General features: G+C 36.9%; 1 protein-coding gene across 3 annotated transcripts in view; it reads right to left on the bottom strand.

The window, feature by feature from the left end:
* Positions 1 to 2,635: 2,635 nt before the first annotated feature.
* Positions 2,636 to 22,627, bottom strand: part of MSH2 (mutS homolog 2) — a 73,645-nt gene continuing 53,653 nt past the window's right edge. Inside the window, exons 9-16 of one of the 3 annotated variants that reach the window (XR_011426084.1) lie at positions 19,084 to 19,207; positions 16,770 to 16,920; positions 14,505 to 14,602; positions 10,174 to 11,807; positions 8,892 to 9,096; positions 7,416 to 7,663; positions 4,917 to 5,092; positions 2,636 to 3,083 (exon numbers count right to left, since the gene is read on the bottom strand). Coding sequence is in view for 1 of the 3 variants with exons in the window: in XM_001917785.6 (XP_001917820.3) it covers positions 2,913 to 3,083; positions 4,917 to 5,092; positions 7,416 to 7,663; positions 8,892 to 9,096; positions 10,174 to 10,419; positions 14,505 to 14,602; positions 16,770 to 16,920; positions 19,084 to 19,207 (1,419 nt within the window). In the remaining 2 variants the exon portion in view is untranslated. Of the gene's footprint in view, positions 3,084 to 4,916; positions 5,093 to 7,415; positions 7,664 to 8,891; positions 9,097 to 10,173; positions 11,808 to 12,334; positions 14,603 to 16,769; positions 16,921 to 19,083; positions 19,208 to 22,627 lie in introns of all 3 variants that reach the window. The other 2 variants (XR_011426083.1, XM_001917785.6) reach the window with 2 other exon arrangements.

The raw sequence follows: 22,627 nt of genomic DNA on the forward strand, positions 1-22,627 counted from the left end.
TAAGATGAGCACTTTAAGGGGCTCATTGGACTTAACTTTTCATTTGTTCTCGTATCAAACTTTAAGTGCTTAAAACATAATTGCATAGTTCAACCATAATTATAAAGCAAGTACCTGCATCACCACCACTCAGGTCAAAACACAGAATGCTCCAGAAGCCCTCTAGAAGCCCCCTCCCCATCAGCATGCCCATGCCCCTAGTCAACCACTCTCCTGACTTGCATGTTCACCTTGTTATTTTCCTTTATGGTCTCACCTCCTATGAATGCACCATGAAACAGTATTTCACTTGGTCTTCAACTTCAGGCGAATAGGAAAAAACTGTCATTCTTTATCTGTCATTCCTTTTGCTTATTGCTTTTAAGAGTCCATCTGTTAGTTTGTGTAGCTGTAGTTCCATTTTCATACCTGGGCTGTTTCCACTTTCCAATTTGGGTCTATCACAAACATTCCTATATGCACATTGTGTACAAGCATCTCAAGAGTACACACCTAAGAATCGCTGGGTCATGTGCATGTTTTCAACTTTACTAGATTATTCCCACCAGCAGTGTTGTCCCACATCCTCACCAACAGTTGGCATTGTCACACTTTAAACGATTTTTAATCTGGTGAGGGTGGAGCGGGGGGTGGGGTGGGTGGGACGAATAACCCAGCATGGTTTTCATTTTCATTTTTCTGACTGGTGATTAAAGACCTTTACACGTGTATGGACCATTTAGATTTCCTCCTGGGTAAAGTGCCTGAACTTTTTTTAAAACAAGTTTTATCGAGATATAATTCACATACCAGACGATGCACCCATTCAAAGTGTATGAGTCGTTTTCAGTATATTCAGAGATATGGGCAACCATTGCCAATTTTAGGACATTTACATCTCAGAAAAAAACCCCGTACCCTTTAGCTCTCACCTCCCTAGCCACCAACCCCTATGCAACTGCTAACCTACTGTTTCTACAGCTTTCCTTATACTGGACTGTCTTATGAATGGAATCACAAAATGCATAGGGTCTCATGACTGGCTTCACTACTGTTTCCAAGGTTCATCAAAGTTGTAGCATCTGTCAGTCTTTCATTCCTTTTACGGCTGAATAATATTCTACTGTATGGATATCCCTCATTTTGTATATCCATTCATTCATCCATTGATGGACATTTGGGTTGTTTCCACTTTTTGGCTATTATGAGTAATCCTGCTATAAACACTTGTGTACAAGTTTTTGTGCGAACATGTTTCTCTTGGATATATACCTAGGAATGGAAATGCTGGGATATATGGTAACCGTTTGAGGAAATGCCAGACTGTGTTCCAAAACCAACTGCATCATTTTACACTTCCACAAGAAGCGTATGAGAGTTCCAATTTCTTCACATCCTCATCAATACTTCTCTTTTAAAATTGAAGTAACATTGGTTTACGACATCATATAAACTTCAGGAGTGCATCATTCTGTTTCGCCTTCTGTATAGACTACATCATGTTCATGAAGTCTAGTTGCCATCACCATGTAAATCTCCCACCCTACCCGTTTCACTCTCCCCTCCGGTAACCAACAATCTATTCTCTGTATCTGTGTTTACCTTCCACATGAATGAAATCATAGAATATGTGACTTTCTCCACCTGAGTTATTTCGCTTAGCATAATTTTAGCTATCCTAACAGGTGTGAAGTGGTAGCTCACTAGGGTTTTCATATGCATTTTCCTGAGGACATCCTGCGTCCTTTCTTGTGCTTATTGGCCATTTCCATATCTTCCTTGGAAAACTATCTATTCATATCCTTTGTCTCTTAACTGGGTTGTCTTTTTAGTGATTTTATAGTTCTTTATATATTCTGGATATAATATCCTTCCATGTTTTATGTGGTAGCGATATCTTCTCCCATTATGAATCTAATCTTTCCACTTTGTGATGTCTTTTGATGAAAAGAAGTTCTTAATTTCAGTAAAGCTAAGTGTGTCAAACTTTATGTTGTTTGTGACTTAAGAAATTTTTTCCAACACTATTTCATATTTCCCAAATATTCATAAAAATATTTTTACACTATTTTCTATGGAACTATACGCAACTAAACAATAAAAGCTTGGTAGTTTTGCCGTGTGCATTTAGGCCAAAAATCCACTGACGTTAATTTTTATATATGACATGGAGTAGGGATCCAATTTCATTTTGTTCCTGTATGGATACTCTATCATCCCGTCACCATTTACTGAAAACACTGTGTTTCCCCGCCCCCATTTTCAGCAGGACCAGCCACTAACTGTTAACATCTCCATCTCTTTCCTTTAATAAAAGAAGGAGACCAGTCAGGGTTCCCAATCTGAAAAGATTTTGTTAAAATCCAGATCTCAAGCCTTACCACGGCCTAGGGGTGGGAGAATGGCAGACGGGGTGGAGAGTCACATGAGGGCCCTAGATTTATAACAAGTTCCTTGGCTAATGAGCATGCAGCCAAGCTGGCTCCTGCCACCAGATGGACACTCTGGACAATCACTGGTAACAATTTCCACGGTTCCTTCCAGCTTTAAGATCCTCTACTTTTACAAAGCCTCTGGGCTACTTGTCTCTTCCCTACCATTTGGGAATAAACATGTGCAGAAGACCTATTACAAAAAGAATACAATGCATATCAAATTCCATAAACTACATAATTTTATTTATAAAATTCAACGTATTGCCTACTATTGCCCATGTCCATTTAAGTATTCCTCATTTTTCAGCTCTCATTTTTCAAAATAAAGATCTTTGAAAATGTACTCAAGTAGAACAAAGTATTACTAAATATTTTATTAAGTTGATATCCATGGGCATCAATTGCCAACACTATGAAAAAAGGTTAATATAAAACAATACAAAAGTATTACAGACAATAGCTTATCAAGATTATCTTCACTCCATTGATGTGATTTTCTCATGCAGTAACCTTTATTCGTGAGATGATTTCATTTACAAAACTATTATTCTTTGCTATCACCTCAGCTTTCAGCTGTTTTAACTTTATCGTGATGTTTTCTTCTGACATTTCAGTAAAGGGCACTTGCTTCACCTTGGATAGAAACTCTTGAATAATTTTTTCACCTTGCTGAAAGACAAGTGAACATTCATTAATCTTTAAAATGTCTTTTCTAAAAGTCACGTTACATAGTAATGAATTGTTTCACTAAATTTCTATCCAAACATACCACCCAATATATATAGAATATATAGCAAAGCACTTGGTTGACCGTATTTCTTCATAGGAAATCATTACAAGGATATTTAGTGTATTTTCAGCTGCTAATGACAGAGGGGCCGAATACTTTAGTAGTTGCCAAATCCCTCAGCTTTTATAATTGATACATAAACTGAGTCTTCTGGGAAAAAAAGAACTCAAAGTGTATAAACACTGTAAAGCATAAACAGTCTCTGAAAATTTAATACTCATACATATGCACAGGATGTTTCTTTTTATTTTACTGCCCAGTTATTGCCATTCTAGAGAATATGGTTCTGACTTGCCAAGTGTGACCTGTGGCTAAATTCCATAACCCACATTCCTCATCCATAAAATGGGGATAATATTACCAACCTCACAGGGCTGTTGTAAAAACTGCAAAGAATTAATATGTGTAAAGTGCGTGGAGCAGTGCCTGGCAAAGGGTAAGCACTATGTAAATATTTATTATTGCAAATGAAGCAGAACTAGAAAGTCTGCTTTTCACACAGGGAGCTAGTTGGTAGTAAGCACCTTAAAGGTGAAAGGTAGATAGCCAAATGATAAGATACGGAAGAAATACTTCTCTATTAAATAACAAGTGTACTTTTTTCCAAATAAAGATAAAATCTAGACTGAGTAACACTGTTATGATTGTCTCCCTTAGCTTAAAATTTTAGCAAAATACAATGTAATTAACATTATCAGAAGTACATGGCTTCTGTTCTAACTGGAAACCAGAGATTACATAAAAGAGCCTATCCACTCCCAGACTACTGACTGCTGCGGTGCTGATACCAAGACCACTCATATTCAGGAGGGCAATTTCCACACTTAAAAGCTATTAACAAGTTAGAATACATTTCTCCTGCTTGTACAGGTACCACAGATAAAAGAATACCTTTTAAGCTCAAAAACCAAACATATCATCTATTATTGGTTTAACAATCATCTCTCCTTTGAGTAAGAACAACAACAAAAACTCACTGGGTAATAGCTAAAAATGTGATAAGAAGTTGTTGCAATGTATACCACAGTAAATGCTGCCAGGACCCCACAGTGAATTATGCTTCTTTTATTTTCATTATTATAGAGAACTAATATTCTTTTAAGTTTTAAAAAACACATTGGGCATATGCTTATATCTTTCTGTGTGAACATCTAAACCTCACCCTCACCCAGAGAAGGCCCAACTCAGGATCCACTTCTCCCATGAGAATTGAAACATCCTGCTCACAAGGAGCTTTCCTGAGTAAACATTTGTCATATGCCATTTTATTCTCTATGACATATTCATTATTCTTGTTTCCCCAAATAGATTCTAAACAACCGGAGAAGAGAAACTGTATTCCTTTGGTAACATCTTAACGATGCACCAAGTAAATACACAATTTAACAACTTGATCTATTCGTTTATGAAATAAAGATGTGCTTGGACATCTCTAACTCTTTTGAATTACTTATTTTAAACCTAGACTAATATTCTTATCCTCCTCCTTTTTACTGGTACTTGAACTGCTATCTTTCATCATGCAAATGTACGTAGCGCAGAAATCAAAATGATACAGATGGAGTTCTTGCCATGCAAAGAAATGTAAGTGAAAGCCATAATGAATAATCAATCAACAAACATTAGATCACATAGGGAAGAAACTCACCTTGGTGACCTGCTATATGTAACATCACAGAGATTAAATAAACTACAAAAACAATCTGACACACCTCTCTTTCCAGATAGCACCTCTTTGCTGCTGGTTCCATTTCATCATATTCTTGTGACTCTCCAATATTCTGAAACTCTTCTAGTTCCAGGGCTTTTTGTTTAGCACACTCTATTACATGCCTAGGGAAATTAGCAAGCTCTGCAACGTGAATCCCAAAACTTTGATCACAGATACCTACAAGAAATTTGGAGGGTGTGTGAGGCAGCGTAGGAAGAGACGGCAGTTTATGTAAATGGGACTTTATACTTCTCACCTTGTCATTAGGAAACTTAATTTTGTATTATTTCAAATACATTAGCCAAATGTTTCAGAGCAACTTAAAGGAATTTTAATTAAGCCTCCAGTGAGAAGTGATTATGACTTGGCACACAGTGCTGCATTTTATCTTTGACAAATGTAGTAGAAATCATAAAAATAGCAGAGGAAAAACTTGACAGATAATCCTCAAAGGCCTGGACAAATATCTGAATCTGCAGAAAAATTAATCAACTCAGTATCTCCCTCAGGTTTTCTCATTTCATAAGGGAAGAACTAAAGTACTAAGAAAAAAAGAGATCAACGTGAAAGTGTCACTAACTAGGAGGAACATTTAATTCAAAATATACTGACATTATTAGTGAATGAATGGTCTATCGTCCTATCCTCCGGATCTGCCTACATCATTTTCCAGAGATGGCTACTCTGGAAAATTGGCCAAATATATTTAAATATTTACAATACTTTTCTTAGAAAAGTTACTTACCATTCTTACATAATCTCATTCTGATTCTAAATTACTGAAAACAAATGATAATGGAATTTGACCCAAATCACTAGTAAATTTAGAGACTAGGTAGCTTATCTTCATCTCCATTTGCAGAAAATAAACTGATTTAAGATATTTCTTCCTGAAGTTTAATACAAATGATGCTCGCAGTTATTATGGAACTTTCATTTTGCCTCACTTATTTATCAACTATATATGGCCTAGTTATATATCTCATGCATTCTGGAGCTGGATACTTGCACAACTAAGAGAAACAAGTAAAAACAAAATAGAAAAAATATTCAATAAACACCCACAGTGAAGGATGAATTTATTCCTATCTTCTCCATACTTCATCTGGTCTTTTTTATATTCTGAACCCATTTCTATATCACACAAAATACAAATAACGATTTAAAGGAAAAACCTTAACTTTGTGCTAAATGCCAGGTCCAACTAAAAGTATCTATATTCTGTATCAGTAACAACAATAATGTAAACATAGCAAAGCAAAAGGATCCCCACTGAAGCACAAGTAACAAAGGATAAAAGAAACAAAAAAGGGGCCGGCCCTAGGGCCGAGTGGTGGACTTCACAGGCTCCCCTTTGGCAGCCCAGGGTTTCGCTGGTTTGGATCCTGGGTACAGACCTAGCACAGCTCATCAAGCCATGCTGAGGTGGCGTCCCACATAACACAACCAGAAGCACATACAACTAGAATATACAACTATGTACTGGGGGGCTTTGGGGAGAAGAAGGAAAAAAAAAATCTCATTTATGTGCAACCAACTGATGAAGAAAAATGTGTTCATTGAAAATCAGAAAGCCATCTAAAAAAATTTCTTCTGATAATTAGTGAAATGTTTAAGTAATAAACACTTTATAGTACATTAATTTCATCAAGTCAGTAATCTGATTAGCTGCAAGAACCACAAATGACAAACTTTCCTGAAAGAATAAAATGCTAACAAGTCAGTCATTTCTCATGTGTTAACTACTAACAATTTCAAGATTTCTGGAAACACCAACTTAAATGAACCTGTTTATATAACACACCCTTAAAAATAATATAGTCAAGATAATTACAATATGTAATTTTTTATTTATTTTATTTTTAAAATTTTTATTTATTTATTTATTTTTTTGAGGAAGATTAGCCCTGAGCTAACTACTCCCAATCCTCCTCTTTTTGCTGAGGAAGACTGGCCCTGAGCTAACATCCATGCCCATCTTCCTCTATTTTATATGTGGGACGCCTATCACCGCATGGCTTTTGCCAAGCAGTGCCATGTCCGCACCTGGGATCTGAACCAGTGAAGCCCGGGCTGGCGAGAAGCGGAATGTGCGAACTTAATCGCTGCGCCACCAGGCCGGCCCCAACAATAAGTAATTTTTAAACTAACAGCTAGAGTCTTGAAACTTCAAAAACTTATTGATACTATTGAGTAGCTAATTTGACGGGAAAACACACTGCCATGGGAGGCAGTACAAAATCCCTCTGTAATGATGGTCAAAAGTACAGATTATTCTTTCTGCAACAGTTTCAGAATGAATGGTCCTACTACAAGACACAGAAATACAGATAACATTTCATGTCCCTGCCCTTAAACTGAATTAAGAGGTAAATGTGTTCTGTAAAAACACCAATAATACATACTAACTTAGAGTAAGGCGATCACTGCCGATTTCAATAGTAGTGAGTTTCCCACTGTCACACTCTGAACGTATAGGGAACCAGTGGTACACACGTACCTTTCTTCACCTGATACAGCATGGTTAAGGTCTCTTCAGTAGTTAATGCTGTGACATGTAGATTATTAACAGTTGGTATTTGATTGGCCAAGGCAGTAAGTTCATGAAAATGGGTTGCAAACATGCAAAAAGCACCGATCTTGGTTGCAATGTACTCTGATATAGCCCATGCCAACCCAAATCCATCGTAGGTGGAGGTTCCTCTTCCCAGTTCATCTATGATTATTAAAGAATCTTTGGTCGCAGACCTGAAACACATAATTACATGAAAATTTCCCATAACATAATATGTGGTAACACAAAAAACACAATTAAGACAATACAACGGGCAAGATGTGCCGCAACATAACAGATTGTCTTAATGTACAAAAAAATTCAGCAAAGTCAATAAAAAGCACTGAAACTTCAGTAGAAAAATGGGCATGGACATGAACAACTGATGGAAGAGGAAACAAATGGTAAATATATTTTAGATTACCAATCTTACTAAAAGTAACCAAAGAATTTCCAAAGAAAGTGGCTATCATTCATTTCTCGCCAATCAAATCAGCTAGGAATTTTAAAAAATAGTACCACATGAAGATGGGACAAAGGTGTGATGCTACAGACACTCGTATACACGGCTGGTGGTCATATAAACTTGTGAGCCTGCCACACCCCTACCAATACAAGATATTAGGATTCTTTCTTTTCTCATCTTTAACCAAATACAAAGAGGAATTTTTTTTTTTAATTAGAGAATTTGACAGTTCTTCATGAGCTTATTGGTCATTTACTTCTTTTTCTGTGACTTGCCATTGGCACCTTTGCTTATTTCTTTAATCTTTTAAGTTATGAATATTAACTTGTTGACTAATTACTACATGGAACATTTGTATTGCTTTTATAATTCCCCACAAACAGACAATAATCAACACATAATTTACTAAGGATCTACTATATGCATAATACTTTAGAAGACACCAAGAAACAGAAGGCATAGCCTCCATGCCTTCAAAGAAGCTCCTAAAAAGTGGAATAAAATCAAGACATTTCAGTAACCTCTAAAATAAAAACCTAATAAATTAAAGACACGTCAAAGAGTTGAGAGAAGCACTCATGACCTTAGGCTCAAATGAAACGGAAATCATCAGAAAGGTAGAATTTCCATCATTAGAGCCTCTAAAGATTAGAAAGGATTGGGGTAAAGGGCAAGGAAGGACCATTCCAGGTAGTGTGAACTGTGTAAGCAAAAGCCAGGTAGCCGGGGAGATTTATAAGGTGAACAACTAGCAGAAACCGTCAGGTAACTTTAAAAATCAAAGAAGCTTTCCACAACTATCACCAGTCACCCTTTCAAGATAATATAAAATATATAAAGTCCACAGGAAAACTATTAAACTAGATAAAAGTTCTCCTATGTTCTATTGATGAATCTGCAAATGTACCTCTCACAGGACAGGGACATTCAGTGCCATTAACAGGAAATGCACTCACCTGAGAATAGAAGCAGTTTCTAACATTTCAGCCATGAATGTGGAGACTCCTTTCAACTGACTGTCACCAGCACCCACCCGGGCCAAGATGCAGTCCACAATGGTCACTTCTGCCGACTCACATGGCACAAAGCACCCAATTTGGGCCATGAGAACTATCACCCCCGTTTGGCGAATATATGTTGATTTACCTCCCATATTGGGGCCTATCAAATAAAGTATATCAAAAAGCAAGATTATTCTTTTATTTCTGCTACTAATAAATTAACTGCTAGTCCTAAATTGCACATTGGCGACTAATCACCTCAGTCATACGACACGGTATACAAGAAGCAGAATCATAGGCTGCCCAAAGATGCGGACAGTTACTGCCCCCTCTACTATAATGCTGTTTTCTCTCCAGACAAACCTACAGTGTCCCCTTCACCAAAAGGACCAATGAAAGATATACCTCACCTATAATTTGACTGTGCTCTAGAAAGACCATACATTTTCCCACAGTTCACAGAGCTGCCTGCAGGCTAATTTTGTGATATCCAAAAAAGTAGTAGAGGCCTAATTGATAACTAAACTGATTTAAAAAATGGCACTATTAGTGAAAGGATCAGTATGGTCAAATCCTTTAAATCACTTAAACTCCACACTAAAGCCCTAAGACACGATCTTACTTTTGGAAAATGTACAATTTACTTTAGCTTATATAAACAACTTGAAAATGCCTTTGGGGAAACAGAATACAGTCATCATTTCCCAAAAACATTTGCCCAAAGATTCCTACACCACCCCCATTTTTGTTTTGTAGAATCTGGTTAAGATCTCTCAAAACACGTTAGTTTGAGATACTGTAAATCAGTCTAGAAGCAAGTCTACTTTTGTCGAGTTTCAAATATAGTGCCATGTCTTTCAAAGAAGTGCTACCCTAAGCTGAGGTCATTCCGAAGCCAATTCTGTTTGACCTTCAATGACCTCACTATTGAAAGGTCTGGCTCAAAGGTAAACTTTGAGGATGTAGGGATGTTCATTTTTAAATGCACTGAAACCCTGGAAAGAGTTTCATATAAATACAATATTCTCTCACAAGCTTCCTCCCCCCCTCCCAAATCTTCCCCCTAATCTAAATGTGAATATATTACTAACCAGTACAAATAACATGTTCTTTTTCTAAGGTCAAGGACTAGGATTTTCTTCATCAATTTTAAATATATCTCCACTCTAACATTAAAAAAAGGGAAACATTACCCCAAAAAGCCTATAAACTAGGTTTTGTGGGTTTTTTTTTTTACCAGTAATGATGTGGAACATCTGTTTATCTTTTTCAAAGTGAACATCATTAGGAATGAATGCAACTTCATCTTGAACTTCAACACAAGCATGTCTGGATGCTCTCAGTGTAATTCTTCCTTGTCCTTTCTCCAAAATGACTGGTCGCACATACGGAACAGGCGCTCCATTTGACACGTGAGCAAAGCTGACAACAGCATCTAGCTGAGCCAGCACATCGTTGAGCGTCTGCATTGGTTCTACATAGCCTAGATAAAAACAGAAGATGAACACAGGAGTGAACCACAAAAAAATACACAGCAACAGCTAGAAGAATGAATGCAAACCCCCCCATGTGGGAATTCAAAATCTATTTCCTAACTTATATACTTAAAAAAAAAAAAACTAGGGGCCAGCCTGGTGGTGCAGTGGTTAAGTGTGCACGTTCTGCTTCAGCAGCCCAGGGTTCACCAGTTGGGATCCCGGGTGTGGACATGGCACCACTTGGCACGCTGTGCTATGGTAGGAAGTTAGCTCAGGGCCAGTCTTCCTCAGCAAAAAGAGGGGGATTGGCAGCAGATGTTAGCTCAGGGATAATCTCCCTCAAAAAAAAAACTAACAGAAGTTTGCCATAACTAAACTTGAAAGGAACACCTAAAACTCAACATGAGGCTAAAATGTGTTGCTACATCTTCCCCTACTATGAACAGATTTCAAAAATAGAAAAAGTGTGATGCCTTCCCTTACCAAAATCCATTAAAATATAAAAGCACACAGCTGCTTATAAAGAAATGAGGTAGAGGTTTAAAAGAACCCAAAACCTAAAAAGGAAAAGCTTTCATAATATATTGATACAGTAAGAAAAGAAGGGTGCAGTAATATTTGAGGCACACCTGCACTTTTAACACACACCTTCTTCTAAATTTTAAGAGGCTGAAACCAGGATGGCATTTCACAATTATCATAAGAAACATGCAAACACCAGGTAGCAAGATATACTGTGACTGTCAAGGCCCGTGCTTGTACCACCTGACCATGAGACTGTTAGTTGAGCTCTTCTTTTTTTTCCAACACTACCACATGCAGTTGAATTTTAGCATAAATTTAGACCCATAATTGTCACTTAAAATACTTTGAACAAGATTCTACTCTGCTAGAGTATTAAAACTAGAAGCTATTATGTACATTAAAAAGTCCCTGACACATGCTGGGCAAAGCATGTTTCAGCAATAAAAATGGTGAAAATTTTCAGAATAGATTATAAAATGTTAATAGGTTGGAGGGGTTGGTGTAACAGACCCACATGTCATGTAGCACTATCACGCGGACATCAATGTGTCAAAAGCTTCAACTTAAGGGACATTCAAGAGAATAGTGTTTAATTTTAGGGAAAAAAATTATGAGTTTAATCAAATGGCAGCAAATTTGACTTATCTTTGATTCCCTTGTTCCCCATAAAAGTGATAGTTTTGAGGGGTTGGCCCCGTGGCCGAGTGGTTAAGTTCGCGCGCTCCGCTGCAGGCGGCCCAGTGTTTTGTTGGTTCGAATCCTGGGCGCGGAGATGGCACTGCTTATCAAACCACGCTGAGGCAGCATCCCACATGCCACAACTAGAAGGACCCACAATGAAGAATATATACAACTATGTACCGGGGGGCTTTGGGGAGGAAAAAGGAAAAAATAAAATCTTTAAAAAAAAAAAAAAAGTGATAGTTTTGAAAATAAAAATTAACTTATGAACGGCTGAATACAAATAATTCTCTTACTGTTTTACCACTTTTAAATTTATTCCTGTTTTACCTTATATATATTTTTTTAAAAAAGGGAAAAAATGAGCTCACACTACCTTATCATGTAGCAACAGAAGTCTGTTGCTGTATCAAGGAATCTGTATTAAGAACACATGGAATTAGGGGCTGGCACGGTGGCACAATGGTTATGTGCGCACGTTCGGTGGCCCGGGGTTTGCCGGTTCAGATCCCGGGTGCAAACATGGCACCACTTGGCACGCCATGCTGTGGCAGGCATCCCACATATAAAGTAGAGGAAGATGGGCACAGGTGTTAGCTCAGGGCCAGTCTTCCTCACCGAAAAGAGGAGTGGCAGCAGTTACCTCAGGGCTAATCTTCCTCCAAAACAACAAACAAACAAACAAAAGAACACATGGATTGACACATTTCTTACCAGCTACTTCAAAGCTGCCTTCAGGACAGTCTCAGTTCAGTTCATCTAAGTAAAGCCCACACTGTAATGCATGTAGTCAAGTATTTAAAGATACTTCTAACAAAAGGAGTTTCTAAACAAGCTACTGCCATGAATTGTCTGGTGGTCCTATCTTAAACATTAGTGGAGTACTTACTAAAATTTCTTTAAAACTCATAAAATTTCTAACCTAAGAATAGGTTTATAATAAAAAAGAAACCCAAAGCCTCTTAATTAAAAGTCTATACTTGGTATCTCACATCATCTGGTTCTCAACAGCGTCACCTTCTCTAATTTAACACCAACAAAGAAAACTACAAAGACGATCCATTACATTTTTAAACATTAAAATCCAGCAGCTTTAACCTAGTAGGTGCTTAATGAATATTAGTTAACAGTATTTTTTGAGGAAAACTCACAGTTTGAATATATAGTGTTTATGGGGTTCTTAAAAATGTAATCTAGGTTCAGGAACATAATTCAAGTAGAAAATTATCATGCTACAGTTATGATACCACCAAGCAAAAATGTAATCTTCACAAATTTCATTCATCAACACCAATACATAATGCGTATTAAAACCCTTTAAGTTTTGTTTCTTTCTGATTTACTATGAAAATTCATAATAGTAAAACAATTTACAGAATTATACATGCATAAGTTTTAAATGATTGTTTTACCCCTAAATAATTCAGCATGTATATCCTGAGAACAAGGACATCCTCCTACTTAATCACAATACACACCCAAGAAATGTGACACAGATATCATATTATCTCATATTAAACTCTGCCAATTCCAATAGCGTCCTTTATAGCTATTCCCTAACTCCAACCCCTAGTCCTGGATATAGTCAAGGACTGTCTACTGTATTTTACTGTCCTGTTTCTTTAAGTATCCTTTAATCTAGAACAGATTCCTTTTTTGCTTCTATGACGCTGACATTTTCAAAGAGTTTAGCCATAAAAAGAATGTCCCACAATCTAAATTTATCTATATACACAAGACACTGGGGCCCGCCCCATGGCCCAGTGGTTAAGTTCGCGCGCTCTGGTTCAGTGGCCCAGGGTTTCACTGGTTTGGATCCTGGGAGTGGACACGGCACCACTCATCAAGCCATGCTGAGGTGGCGTCCCACATGCCACAACTAGAAGGACCCACAACTAAAAATATACAACTATGTACCAGGGGGCTTTGGAGAGAAGAAGGAAAATAAAATAAAATCTTTAATATACACAAGACAACAGGCAAAGCCTTCCAGCTTCACACATCACCTACACTAAACATACATTCACTCATGCTAAGGGCGATACTACAGTGCCAAGTCACCTGTCCCTTCAATAACAGGATAATCATCCCAACAGTGCCTCTAGAACGGACTCTGAAAATGTATAAAATGGCACAGAGAACTCAAAAAGGCCTGCCTCATGTGTAATTTCTATTTTCTTTTCAGTGCTGTTTATTTCCATAACCAAGAGTATGATGGGGCCAGCCCGGTGGCCGATTGGTTAAGTTCGCACACTCCACTTCGGCTGCCCAGGGTTCACATCCTGGGCGCGGACATGGCACCATTCATTAGGCCATGTTGAAGTGGCATCCCACATGCCACAACTAGAAGGATCCACAACTAAAAAAATATACAACTACGTACTAGGGGGATTTGGGGAGAAAAAAGCAGGGAAAAAAAGAAGATTGGCAACAGTTGTTAGCTCAGGTGTCAATCTTTAAAAAAAAAAAAAAGAGTATGAGTCCATAGATCATCTAAGGTATTATCCTTGGACAATCCTACCATATTATCCTACAATTGGATAATCCTATAAAATTATCCTACAATTGCCTTGTAGCCTTTGGTGTCTCTTTTCCTTGTTATAACTACAGTAAGTTTAGCGCTTTTCTGTACATCTTTATTTTTCAGGGTATTCCCATTCCTCAGCCTGCACTAGCATATCTTTCTATGTACAAGAGCAATTTCCAGTTACTTTTCCTACCACAATACAGCATGCATTCTTTCATAAGTAGCCTAACATAATAAATAGTCACTGTATCTAACAGTTTTTTGAAAAACCACTCTTCAAACATCCTAATGTTTTTTCTGTTACCAAAAACCAGGTCATATTCAGAATATTTAATGTATTGGTTCTATTAAATTTACCTGAAGAAATATTGACAATTTCTTTAACAATGGCATCCTGGGCTTCCTCATATTCAGTTTTATTTTTGGTATACTCTTCATTGAGAGAAGTCAATTTACTGCAAATCAAGATAATGGTATTATTAAAAATATTAAAACATCTACTGGAGGTAATACGCACTACATAACTATACATCCAGAGTATCTAGGCTATAAAACATCAAAATAATAAATAAAGTGGTAACATCAGAAAACTGGCAACTCGTTAGGGGCAGATGTGGCTGGAATTCAGCATACTAACATTTATGCTGTTTGGAAGAGCCTGCTGGCACAATTCTTGCTATAACAATTATTCCCTTGAGTAAAATTCTGATCTGTGACCTTTTCTAAAATATTTAAGTGGAATAAGTTTTCATCCTTACTTAAGATAGAGGCCATTACCCCTTTTAACACAAACACACATACAAAACACATCACACATGGTTTCTTACTATAGTATAACTGTTTTGATAGTGAAAGTTATCAAAGTAAGGAAAACGTCTGAAAACTAAATCTTACTGAGTAATTTAAAGAGAAAATGAAAATTATAGGTTGAAACAAGAAAGATGAGAATAAAGAAAAAAATATTCAATGGTATCAAAGGAAAAGAAGGGAATTTTAAAAAAGGACAAGATGAGGGATCATAGAGGAAAGGGGGAAGTACTTACCAGAAGGAAAAGGGCATCAGTCAACCAAGGCAATAACTGTGCACTTGACGGATTAGCCAATGGCATAATACACATGCACAGCTCAAGAATGGTATATGGGCAAGCAGCACAAAAAGACTAGTATGAAACAGGCAAATGGAAAGAATGAAAGGAATAAAAGCAAGAGGCAAAGCCAGTATGAAAGTGAGACTGCTACGCGAAGGGAAGAGACGCAGGAGACAAAAGCAGATGGGCAGAGACCAAATTGTGCAGGTCATGATAAAGACTTTACATCTTTCTAGATAACAGATAGACATCAGAGGTTTTTACGAAGCAGAATTATACGATTACAGGGTCAGAAACATAGCAAGCATTCAGTTTACTGACAAGAATGAATGAATGAATTTTTCACAACTTATGGAATCACTGTGGTCATTCAGTTCAATCTCTTTTATATATGTTACAACTAATCAATCGGTGATTTGAAGATGATTACAATACCCCCCAAATTCTGTCTTATCTAGGCCAACAAATATATTTATTTCTAGAATCAGGGATATAGTGTGGTGGAAAAACAACTACTACTAAATTTGGCAACAGAAGATCTAGGTTTGACTACCTAGTGTAGGTTTGAGTACCTAGTGTTACTAGTTGTTTGATCCTGGGCAATTGGAGTTTCAGCTTCTTCATCTAAAAGATGAGAGAAATATACTTGTCCTATTTATTTCAGAGAGTTGTTATGAAGAATAAACTAAACAGACTGAATGTTTTCATCACTTGGGTGTCTGAACACCTAGAATAATGTCCGCACATAATAGATACTCAAAATACTTGTTAAGTAAATGGATAAAAGGGGATGATAAAAAGCTACCTGTAAGGTACTGGGAATATTTGGAGGGGTGGGAGTAAGGCCAGCCACAATCCTAGTACAGTACAGCAGCAAGGACAAATTCCCCTCCCCTGCACCACCATATCACAGAAAATTTATTTTAAAATAATTCTATTTTCACCTATGAATAATTTGTCTGAGGAACTTCCTAACATCAGCAAGGGAAAAGGCAGAAAAAATTGGTTAAGATCTTTTTCAGCATGAAATATGATTAAAAAAAAAGTTGTAGGGGGCCGGCCCCATGGCCGAGTGGTTAAGTTTGCACATTCCACTTCGGTGGCCCAGGGTTTTGCTGGTTCAGATCCTGGGCGTGGACATGGCACCGCTCATCAGGCCACACTGAGGTAGCATCCCACATGCCACAACTAGAAGGACCCACAACTAAAATATAAAAATATACAGCTAAATTACACAACTATGTACCAGGGGGCTTTGGGAGAAAAAAGAAAAAAAAACTGGTGAGAGTGATACATGAAAGAATCATCTCAAAAACAGACCCAAAGTGCGACTTCAGCCAAAGAGGAAGAGACGGATTATTTAACAAGCGGTGTTGGGATACCTGAATAGCCTCTTGTAAAAAAAAATAAAGCTTCAACCTTACCTTATGTCTTATCAATTAACAATAAATAAGGTAAAACTTCTTTATCATAGAACATTCACATTTCATCACAGAATAATTTACTTCCATGGAACTACTGCAGGTTTACAAACCTGTTGGTAAATTTAACACCATTCTTCTGGATATCTACTGTACTGAAGTTTTTATTGTTACGAAGGACTTTTTCTTCCTTACATGTTACACGAAAGTAATATCCAAATTGTGTGCTGGAATCCAGTTTAATCTGTTTCCCAGGATCTAAGCCTTCATGATTAAGAAAAAAAGAAAATGTATGTCATGGATATCTGCAGCCATTTTTCAAGGTAAATGTTCAAAATAATTAAATCTAAAAAGTGAAAAACATACTTTTATTACATGACAGCATGCTGGAAATTATCATCATCGTCTAACTAGAAAAGATTCAAATCCTACTTCACTTCACTCAAAAACTGCATGAATTAAGGATTATCTATAAAATCCTTAAACTTCCTTATTAACAGTTTCTGGTATGGAAGCGTGATCTGGGTAAACCCATCCACCCAAGGCTGCAGAGCACCAGCAGCGGGCAACACACTCTGTTCTGATGCTGGATGAATAAGATATGGCCCCTGCCTTCAAGGAGTTCTGCATGAGAGTTCTTTAGTTAATGAAAGGATTTCCGTGGAACTAATACAGAGTATAATTAAAGTAGACAAATATACTTTCCAAACAAAAACTTGAGACTGACAGTGAAACTAGAAAAAACTAGGACATATATTTTCTGTTAAGTGTAGGAAACTTCACAAAACAGGCAATGATTGATCAGCTAGATTTTATGCACCTAAGATTTTTGAATTTTTAAAAGTCTGTCGGGGCTGGCCCCATGGCCGAGTGGTTAAGTTCGCGCGCTTCGCTGCAGGCGGCCCAGTGTTTCGTTGGTTTGAATCCTGGGTGCGGACATGGCACTGCTCATCAAACCACACTGAGGCAGCGTCCCACATGCCACAACTAGATGGATCCACAATGGAGAATATACAACTATGTACTGGGGGGCTTTGGGGTGAAAAAGGAAAAAATAAAATCTTTAAAAGTCTGTCCGCTCCTCATGATCTCATCCATCAGTATGATCTTTAGACAGCAAACTAGAAGACAGTGATAGTACCTACAAATTTATTTGCTCAAGCATGGCTACTGAATGTCAGTAACAGCAAACAACTAAAGACAGACCTCACTTGTCTGGTGAGGAAAGGGACTGTGTAGAGAGAAGGTAGAGAGTATGAAATGAGGAGGGTAAATTTTAATCTCCTTTAAGGTAAAGATTCTTAAATCTACGATCCAGTCCACATATGGACTCTCCATGTACAGGATTTGCAAATTTTTTTGTATATGTAGGTATGGGCATATTTCTGGGAAGAGGATCCATAAATTTCATCAGATTCTCCAAAAGTTTAAGTAATACTGCTCTGAGGCATCTTCTGATATGCTAAGATTTATTCATTCAACACACAGAACGAAAAGGTTTACTAATTCAGAACAAAACAGTATGAACACTGTGAGACTAATGAGAGAATTAATAATCTAGTATGGAATGTAGACATTAAAAAAAAAAAAAAGATGGGGCTGCCTTGGTGGTGTAGTGGTTAAGTTTGTGCACTCCGCTTCGGGGGCCCAGGGTGCACAGGTTCAGATCCCAGGCACAGACCTACACACTGCTCATCAAGCCATGTTGTGGCAGTGTCCCATATACAAAATAGAGGAAGACTGGCAACAGAGGTTAGCTCAGGACCAATCAAAAAAAAAAAAAAGTTGACATTAATGAAGTGCATGGGAACCCCAAAGCCAGATCAATTCATTATTCCTAGTAGAATTAGAATTACAGAGGAAGTGACATTTAAAATAGGTCTTATAGGGGCCAGCCCGGAGGCATAGTGGTTAAGTTTGTGTGCTCCACGTCTGCAGCCTGGGGTTCACCAGTTCGGATCCTGGGCACAGACCTATACACCACTCATCAAGCCATGCTGTAGCAGCATTCCACATAGAAGAACTAGAAGGACTTACAACTAGGATACACAACTATGCACTGAAGCTTTGGGGAGAAAGAAAAAAAAAGAGGAAGACTGGCAACACACCCAAAAAAACCCACCAAGTCTTATAAAAGACATGATGCAAGGGTCTACTGGGTGATTTGTCTGGCAGGAACGTGGGGTCATCCTAGGGTTGGGGGAGTTAGTAAGAGATGATGCGTCTAGAAAGGGAGGCAAAGTTCCAAATGTAAAGTATCCTGTATGTCAACTTTAAGTGTCCGTAATTTTATGCTGTAGAAAGGGGGCTGACACTTGAAACAAGGAGCTGGCATGATCAACTGTGTCTTCTAGGAAAAGCACGTCTGGCACCAGTGTGAGTACTATGTAGACATAATTAGTCAAACTTCCAGAAGCCCATTCTTACCGAGATCTCTAGCTGCACTTATTAATGTTGACTGCATCTTCTTTTCTAAATCATCCATTATTTCTCTTAATTCACTCAGATTAGGATCAAATGAAGGTTTTACAAGGAATTCATGGTTTTCCACCTATAGACAGAGGAAAGAGTAGCTCAGGTTTATAAACAATGGGTAAAGATGGAAATCATGAACCAAGTATTTTCTTTTACTTATTTAATTCAAATTTCACTAATGTTTTGAGTTAAATGATTCACTACCCATAAGTTACTCAGTCACAACTACAAGGAGTTTATTTTATTATTTATTTAGTATTTATTAAAAGATGTAAAGTTCTGTTTAATAGGAGCTTAGAGCTCTAGACATACAAAAACTGTTCATGAGGGGCTGGCCCTGTGGCCTAGTGGTTAAGTTCAGCATGCAGACCTACACCACTTGGCAGCAGCCATGCTGTGGTGGCAACCCACATACAAAATAGAGGAAGACTGACACAGATGTTTGCTCAGGGTGAATCTTTCTCAGCTAAAAATAATAATAATAATTGTTCATATGAAATAGACATAGTGCTCTGCATATGTCACTAACAGTATTCATTATTTTTATTTACCTTTTTTCCTAAATAATGTTCAAAACATTTTTTTTTAAACATTATTAAAGAATATTCAGTCTTCAAAGCCTGTAATGGAATGTGTAGTTTTCACCCAAACCAAGAACCCATCTTAGGAATCTCATAAAGTTAGCTCTAAAAAAAAAACTATGGTATTTTATTTCTTCAAAGTGAAAGTTCATCAAAATTTCATCATTTAAAAACATACTATTAAGTACTTTGTTCCCCTAAATTCTTACCTGTTATAACCAGCAAGAAATCATAATAAAAAATAGATCTCACTTATAAAGGTAAAAATATACACAAAATATTTAGAAACAAGTCTCAATTATATAGGGCTTTTATAAAGATAATTGCTTATTGGAAGATTTAAAAGAATTGATAAGTGAAGAGGCAAACAATGAAAAGAGAAAACTAAATCAAATATTAAGATCCACTCATTCCCAGTGACTATCCAAGAGGACTCTTTTTGAAACAAGTAAAATTTAAACAAATTATGAAAGAATATTTTTAAAAAAGAATGAAGCCTATCCTCATAGACATTAAGAACTATTTAAAAAATTATATACAGAAGTGTAATATGAGAATCAGTTTTCTAAAACAAGGAGAATTTTAAAAATTCAGTAAGTGGGATTGATATAAATTCCTCCCAATTACTATCCACTTAATCAGAGCGAACCTTCTTCACATAAGTGAACACCACAAGAATAAGGAATTAAAGTCAAATTACAGAAAGATAGCAAAAAAAAAAAAATTTATCAAATAACTTTCTCAACTTAAAACAACAAAATAAAAGATTTAATTATATATTAAAATTTAAAATTTTGAATAAACCTAATTTTTAAGAAGACAAAAATTTGTAAAACTAGCTTTGCAAACTGTAAAAATATAAAGGTTAATATTTTCTTTTATAAAGGCACTTGTTTGCATGTATGAGAAAAACATCAAAGTCATTAAATGGATAAATATAAAAACATAAAACTCACAAATGAGAAAATAAGTAGTAAATGAACCCATAGGAAAATGCTAAAGCTCCATAATAATAAAAGATATGAATATTTAAGCAACCTTAAGATATTATTCTACAGGTATTTTTTTTCCTTAAGGAAAAAAACCCCACCAACAAATATTAATGAGACTACAGTGAAATTAGTACACTCATTCATTTCTGGTGAGAATCTAAGTTATTACAACCTTTAAAAAAGTAAAAAGCAATCTGCCATAAGACTCAGATATCTGTTATACTCTTTGACACAACAATTCTACTCCAAGGAATTCAATCTAAGGAAAGAATGCAAGAGAAGCAGAACACCACAAGGATGAATAAAATCTCTGCAGATTTATCTGTTACAGCAAAACCACAATGGTACATCAACAGAATATTATACAGTTATTTAAACAGACAATGAAGATGATCTAGAAACAAGGACCAAGACTTACGATACTTACAGGGAAAAGAGAATGCTACAATGCTGGGTTGACACTGCTATAGAACTTGCCTCTCCCAACGAACTTAAGAGAAGCGAGGCAGAGCCAGGCCAAGTTCCTATCCTCACCCACCTTGCAGAAACCCACTGGTGAGCCAAGAAACCCTGAGAATTCTCACTAATAATCCCAAAATCTGGAGAGAAGAAAGATGAATGGGTATCATTACATTTTCCTTCCATGGATGGGGGAATACAGTTTTGAAAGTGCTGCTGGGCAAAGGCCGGCCCCGTGGCCGAGTGGTTAAGTTTGCGCGCTCTGCTGCAGGCGGCCCAGTGTTTCGTCAGTTCGAATCTTGGGCGCGGACATGGCACTGCTCATTAGACCATGCTGAGGCGGCATCCCACGTGCCACAACTAGAAGGACCCACAACTAAGAATATACAACTGTGTACTGGGGGGCTTTGGGGAGAAAAAGGAAAAAAAAAATCTTTAAAAAAAAAATCAAAATCTTTAAAAAAAAAAAACACAAAACCCTGATGGGCTGGCTAAGTAACATATTAGAGCTGAAGAGATACTCAGTGAATTAGAACATGTGAAGCAATCACAAACAGAGCAGCAGAGACACATGGCAGAAAAAGAATGTGAAAGTCTAACATATGTCCAATCATAGTTGGAGAAAAAGAATGAAGGAACAAACACAATATTCAAAAAGATAATCATTGATAATTTTCCAGAACCGAGAAATGATATAAATTACGCAACTAAGAAAACACAGCAAATCTAAATAGGAAAAATAAAAAGAAATCCGCTTTTGGACACAGTAAGAGAAGGAATCAGTATCTGGAACCAAGACTTCTAAGTATCAATAACAATGCAAGTAAGTCAAAGGACAGCCCAATACAATCTCATAGAAATGAACGAAAACTAACAGTCAACCTGGGATTGTACACCCAGATAAAAATATCCTTGAAGATCAAGGGTGAAATATAGACATTTCAAACAAACAAAACCTGAATAACACTTTAATTGGTGAACATGATGTAATCTATAGATAAATTGAAATATAGTGATGTACACTCAAAATTTCTATGTTATAAATCAATGTTACCACAACAAAACAAACAAAACACCTAACAGACCCCCAAAATAAAGAATAGACAGAAAGAAGGAACGAATAGCAAAGGAACTGGTAAGCACTGACTGTACAGAATGGAAACCTGAGAGGTAAAAACCTAAAACACCAGCCAATAAGGAGGAAATGTAATCTGATCTTAGTTATCCTAAGATCCTAATATTTTGGGATAAGTGAGAAGATGCTGATAGGCTTTTGACTTTGATGAGATAAGTATACACATTTTTTTTTTTAATTTGTGAAAAATTTCCAAACTAGCACACGTTTGATAGGATGGGGCAGAGGCAAAGAGACAGGCAAAAATCAATACAAAAGACAGACAGAATGGGTAAGAGCAACCAGAAAGAACAGGAATCACAAAACAATCTGGAAGAAATAAAGCCAAA

Source organism: Equus caballus, chromosome 15 (genome assembly GCF_041296265.1).
Source record: "Equus caballus isolate H_3958 breed thoroughbred chromosome 15, TB-T2T, whole genome shotgun sequence".
Taxonomy (NCBI): Eukaryota; Metazoa; Chordata; class Mammalia; order Perissodactyla; family Equidae; genus Equus; species Equus caballus.